The 5,000-nt window shown below is 49.2% G+C and overlaps 1 protein-coding gene across 1 annotated transcript in view; it reads right to left on the reverse strand.

Moving 5' to 3' along the window:
* Nucleotides 1-3,345: 3,345 nt before the first annotated feature.
* LOC137622709 (uncharacterized) overlaps nt 3,346-5,000 on the reverse strand; it is a 1,716-nt gene continuing 61 nt past the window's right edge. Inside the window, exon 1 of the mRNA XM_068353302.1 lies at nt 3,346-5,000. This exon is cut by the window's right edge and continues 61 nt beyond it. Coding sequence (XP_068209403.1) covers nt 3,346-5,000 — 1,655 coding nt within the window.

Consider the following 5,000-nt stretch of genomic DNA (forward strand, 5'->3'; position numbering starts at 1 on the left):
CGCAAAACTTCCTTAGGCATGGCCTCTAAGCCATATTTCCCAAGGCAAGGCATTTTCGCCATACAACCTTAGCCCAGGTAGTTAAGCCTCGCACCCCTATACAAATCAGGTAAGCCAAACATCCCTAGTTCACGCGTTCATGCCAAACATTTCAAGTCCAGTCACCTAGGCCCTTCTTTTTAGGCCAGCCAGTTAAGCGTTTCGGTTTTTTCCGGACAGTTCAGCCACACACAGACCAGGTAGTTAAGCCAAACCTTCCTAGATAGGGCAGGGAAGCCAACACCCTTAGGCCAGGCAGTTAAGCCATACACCCTCAGACAAAGTAGTTTAGCCAAACCTCCTTAGCCCTGTCAGTTGAGCTAAACATCCGTAGCCAAGGCAGTTAAGCCAAGCACCATTAGGCCAGGCATTTAAGCCAATCATTATTAGACCAGACAGTTAAGCCAAGCATTATTAGGCCAGGCGGTTAAGCCAAGCATTGTTAGGCCAGGCGGTTAAGCCAAGCATCATCAAGCCAGGCGGTTAAGCCAAGCATCATCAGGCCAGGCGGTTAAGCCAAGCTTCATCAGTCCAGGCGGTTAAGCCAAGCATCATCAGGCCAGGCGTTTAAGCCAAGCATCATCAGGCCAGGCGGTTAAGCCAAGCTTCATCAGGCCAGGCGGTTAAGCCAAGCTTCATCAGGCCAGGCGGTTAAGCCAAGCATTATTAGGCCAGGCGGTTAAGCCAAGCATTGTTAGGCCAGGCGGTTAAGCCAAGCATCATCAGGCCAGGCGGCTAAGCCAAGCAGAATCAGGCCAGGCGGTTAAGCCAAGCATTGTTAGGCCAGGCGGTTAAGCAAAGCATCATCAGGCCAGGCAGTTAAGCCAAGCATCATCAGGCCAGGCGGTTAAGCCAAGCATCATCAGGCCAGGCGGTTAAGCCAAGCATCATCAGGCCAGGCGGTTAAGCCAAGCATCATCAGGCACGGCGGTTAAGCCAAGCATCACTAGGCCAGGCGGTTAAGCCAAGCATCACTAGGCCAGGCGGTTAAGCCAAGCATCATCAGGCCAGGCGGTTAAGCCAAGCATCACTAGGCCAGGCGGTTAAGCCAAGCATCACTACGCCAGGCGGTTAAGCCAAGCATCACTAGGCCAGGCGGTTAAGCCAAGCATCACTAGGCCAGGCGGTTAAGCCAAGCATTATTAGGCCAGGCGGTTAAGCCAAGCATCATCAGGCCAGGCGGTTAAGCCAAGCTTCATCAGGCCGGGCGTTTAAGCCAAGTATTATCAGGCCAGGCGGTTAAGCCAAGCATCACTAGGCCAGGCGGTTAAGCCAAGCATCACTAGGCCAGGCGGTCAAGCCAAGCATCATCAGGCACGGCGGTTAAGCCAAGCATCATCAGGCACGGCGGTTAAGCCAAGCATCATCAGGCCAGGCGGTTAAGCCAAGCATCATCAGGCCAGGCGGTTAAGCCAAGCATCATCAGGCCAGGCGGTTAAGCCAAGCATCACTAGGCCAGGCGGGTAAGCCAAGCATCACTAGGCCAGGCGGTTAAGCCAAGCATCACTAGGCCAGGCGGTTAAGCCAAGCATCATCAAGCCAGGCGGTTAAGCCAAGCATCACTAGGCCAATCGGTTAAGCCAAGCATCACTAAGCCAGGCGGTTAAGCCGAGCATCATCAGGCCAGGCGGTTAAGCCAAGCATCACTAGGCCAGGCGGTTAAGCCAAGCATCACTAGGCCAGGCGGTTAAGCCAAGCATCACTAGGCCAGGCGGTTAAGCCAAGCATCATCAGGCCAGGCGGTTAAGCCAAGCATCATCAGGCCAGGCGGTTAAGCCAAGCATCACTAGGCCAGGCGGTTAAGCCAAGCATCATCAGGCACGGCGGTTAAGCCAAGCATCACTAGGCCAGGCGGTTAAGCCAAGCATCACTAGGCACGGTGGTTAAGCCAAGCATCACTAGGCTAGGCGGTTAAGCCAAGCATCATCAGGCCAGGCGGTTAAGCCAAGCATCATCAGGCCAGGCGGTTAAGCCAAGCATCACTAGGCCAGGCGGTTAAGCCAAGCATCATCAGGCACGGCGGTTAAGCCAATCATCACTAGGCCAGGCGGTTAAGCCAAGCATCACTAGGCCAGGCGGTTAAGCCAAGCAGAATCAGGCACGGCGGTTAAGCCAATCATCACTAGGCCAGGCGGTTAAGCCAAGCAGAATCAGGCCAGGCGGTTAAGCCAAGCATCATCAGGCCAGGCGGTTAAGCCAAGTATCACTAGGCCAGGCGGTTAAGCCAAGCATCATCAGGCACGGCGGTTAAGCCAAGCATCATCAGGCCAAGCAGTTAAGCCAAGCATCACTAGGCCAGGCGGTTAAGCCAAGCATCATCAGGCCAGGCGGTTAAGCCAAGCATCACTAGGCCAGGCGGTTAAGCCAAGCATCACTAGGCCAGGCGGTTAAGCCAAGCATCATCAGGCCAGGCGGTTAAGCCAAGCATCACTAGGCCAGGCGGTTAAGCCAAGCATCACTAGGCCAGGCGGTTAAGCCAAGCATCACTAGGCCAGGCGGTTAAGCCAAGCATCACTAGGCCAGGCGGTTAAGCCAAGCATCATCAGGCCAGGCGGTTAAGCCAAGCATCACCAGGCCAGGCGGTTAAGCCAAGCATCACCAGGCCAGGCGGTTAAGCCAAGCATTATCAGGCCAGGCGGTTAAGCCAAGCATTATCAAGCCAGGCGGTTAAGCCAAGCATCATCAGGCCAGGCAGTTAAGCCAAGCATCATCAGGCCAGGCGGTTAAGCCAAGCATCACTAGGCCTGGCGGTTAAGCCAAGCATCACCAGGCCAGGCGGTTAAGCCAAGCATTATCAAGCCAGGCGGTTAAGCCAAGCATCATCAGGCCAGGCAGTTAAGCCAAGCATCATCAGGCCAGGCGGTTAAGCCAAGCATCACTAGGCCTGGCGGTTAAGCCAAGCATCACTAGGCCAGGTGGTTAAGCCAAGCATCACTAGGCCAGACAGTTAAGCCTGGCATCCTTAAACCTAAAAAAAAGAAAAAAAAAAAATATGCCAGGCAGTTTAGACAAGCATTATTATGATAGGCAGTTAAGCCAATCATCATAAGCCTAGTCAGTTAAGCCTGGCATCCTTAAACCTAAAAAAGAAAAGATTAAAAAATAATATTCCTTTCACAAAAATAAAAATACCGGTATATTCCTTTTACAAAATATACCACGTCCCTATGAAATAAAAAATAACATTCCTTCCACAAAACAACATAAAAATATATTCCTCTTACAAAATAATATGAAATAATATTTCTTTCACAAAATAAAATAAATACTAGATTCCTTTTTCTGTGTACTGTAGTTTCAGACTTCTTAGTTGTTTTGGAGATTCTCCTCAGTTCGTTCGTTATGAACCTTATTATCGTCTGTTTCCAAAACTGGGACTATGGGTCCAAGGGAGCCCCAAGAATAACCCTGTTCCCGTTTTGGTTTCTTCTTTTTTGGTTTCCTTACCAAAAGTTTCCTTGTGGGTCCTTCTCCTTCTTGTTTTTCTTCCTTCACAATGACAATTTTCTTGTCATCTTCTGCTGGAGTTTCACAACCTTCTACGACTGAAGTTTTATCAAGTCCGCATTTCTCCTTTTCTGGTGGACCCACGTCACCCGTTCCTTCTTCTTTTTTAACCCTTTCCAAATCTCTCTTCTGAAGTTCCTTCTTCAGTGAAGAGATGACATCCATCGCTGCGGACAATTCTTTCTTGATTTGATCCTCTGTGTTTGTCATTCGAACTATCTTTCCATTTAGATTCTTCTCTCGTTTACCTTTGTTCTCCAGTTGTTCACGAAGACCTTCGTTCTTCTTTGTTATTGTGAACACTGCCTCCTTTAGCTCACGATTCTGCACTAGAGATTTAGAAATCTCCTCCTGCAGCTCTTCTACTAGACGTTGGTGTCCTTGGCTTCTTTTCTGATCATTAGCACGAGCCTCCATCAGCTGTTTTTCTAGTTTGATTTTCTCTAGAGATAATTCCTCATTAAGGAAGCTTCGTTCCTCATTGGATTTCTTGAGATCCTCAATCTGTGCCAGAAGGATCGATTTCAGCTCGTCATGAGCCTCGATTTCCTTCTTGGCTTTTTCCAGTTCCTGATTCAACTGAACTATTTTCATTGTGTTTTTTTCATCCAGAGTGACTTTATCCTCAAGCTCTTGTTTCAGAGCTTCCTTCTCTCTCACAAGAGCTAATTCTATCTGATTTTGGACATCATTTTTCTGCTGAGCCATTTTCAGCTCCGCTTTCAACTCTTGAATTGAATGATCGTAATCAACGAGTTGATTTTGATGTGCTACAATCACAGCTTGTTTAATGGCAAGTTCCTTAGCCATTGTCTCATTCTTCCGCCTGAGATCTTCAATCTCGGGGTCTACTTCCGTTTGAACTGATACATCTGTGTTAGAGATGGGTCCAGGCTCAACCTGAACTTCTACCTCTCTGTTAGAGATAAGATGTTCAGTCTGTACCTGAACGTCTATATCTCTGTTAGAGGTAAGAAGTCCAGGGTCTACCTGAACTTGTATATCTCTAGTAGAGATAACACTCCCTGCGCCTCCTGGCAGCAGCAGCTGTTCCTCCTCGCCGGAAAGCAAAGGATCCTTCCCACTGAGGACAGCTTCAGTCTCCTCAGATATACTGTTGATTTCTTCCTGGTCCAAGACAGACTCGAGTGCCTCACTCTGTTCCTCCTTGGTGTCTATGTCCGTTTGAACTGATACATCTGTGTTAGAGATGGGTCCAGGCTCAACCTGAACTTCTACCTCTCTGTTAGAGATAAGATGTTCAGTCTGTACCTGAACGTCTATATCTCTGTTAGAGGTAAGAAGTCCAGGGTCTACCTGAACTTGTATATCTCTGGTAGAGATAACACTCCCTGCGCCTCCTGGCAGCAGCAGCTGTTCCTCCTCGCCGGAAAGCAAAGGATCTTTCCCACTGATGACAGTTTCCGTCTCCTCAGAAACTGCGTCGAGTTCCT

The sequence above is a fragment of the Palaemon carinicauda genome, chromosome 29, assembly GCF_036898095.1.
Source record: "Palaemon carinicauda isolate YSFRI2023 chromosome 29, ASM3689809v2, whole genome shotgun sequence".
Taxonomy (NCBI): Eukaryota; Metazoa; Arthropoda; class Malacostraca; order Decapoda; family Palaemonidae; genus Palaemon; species Palaemon carinicauda.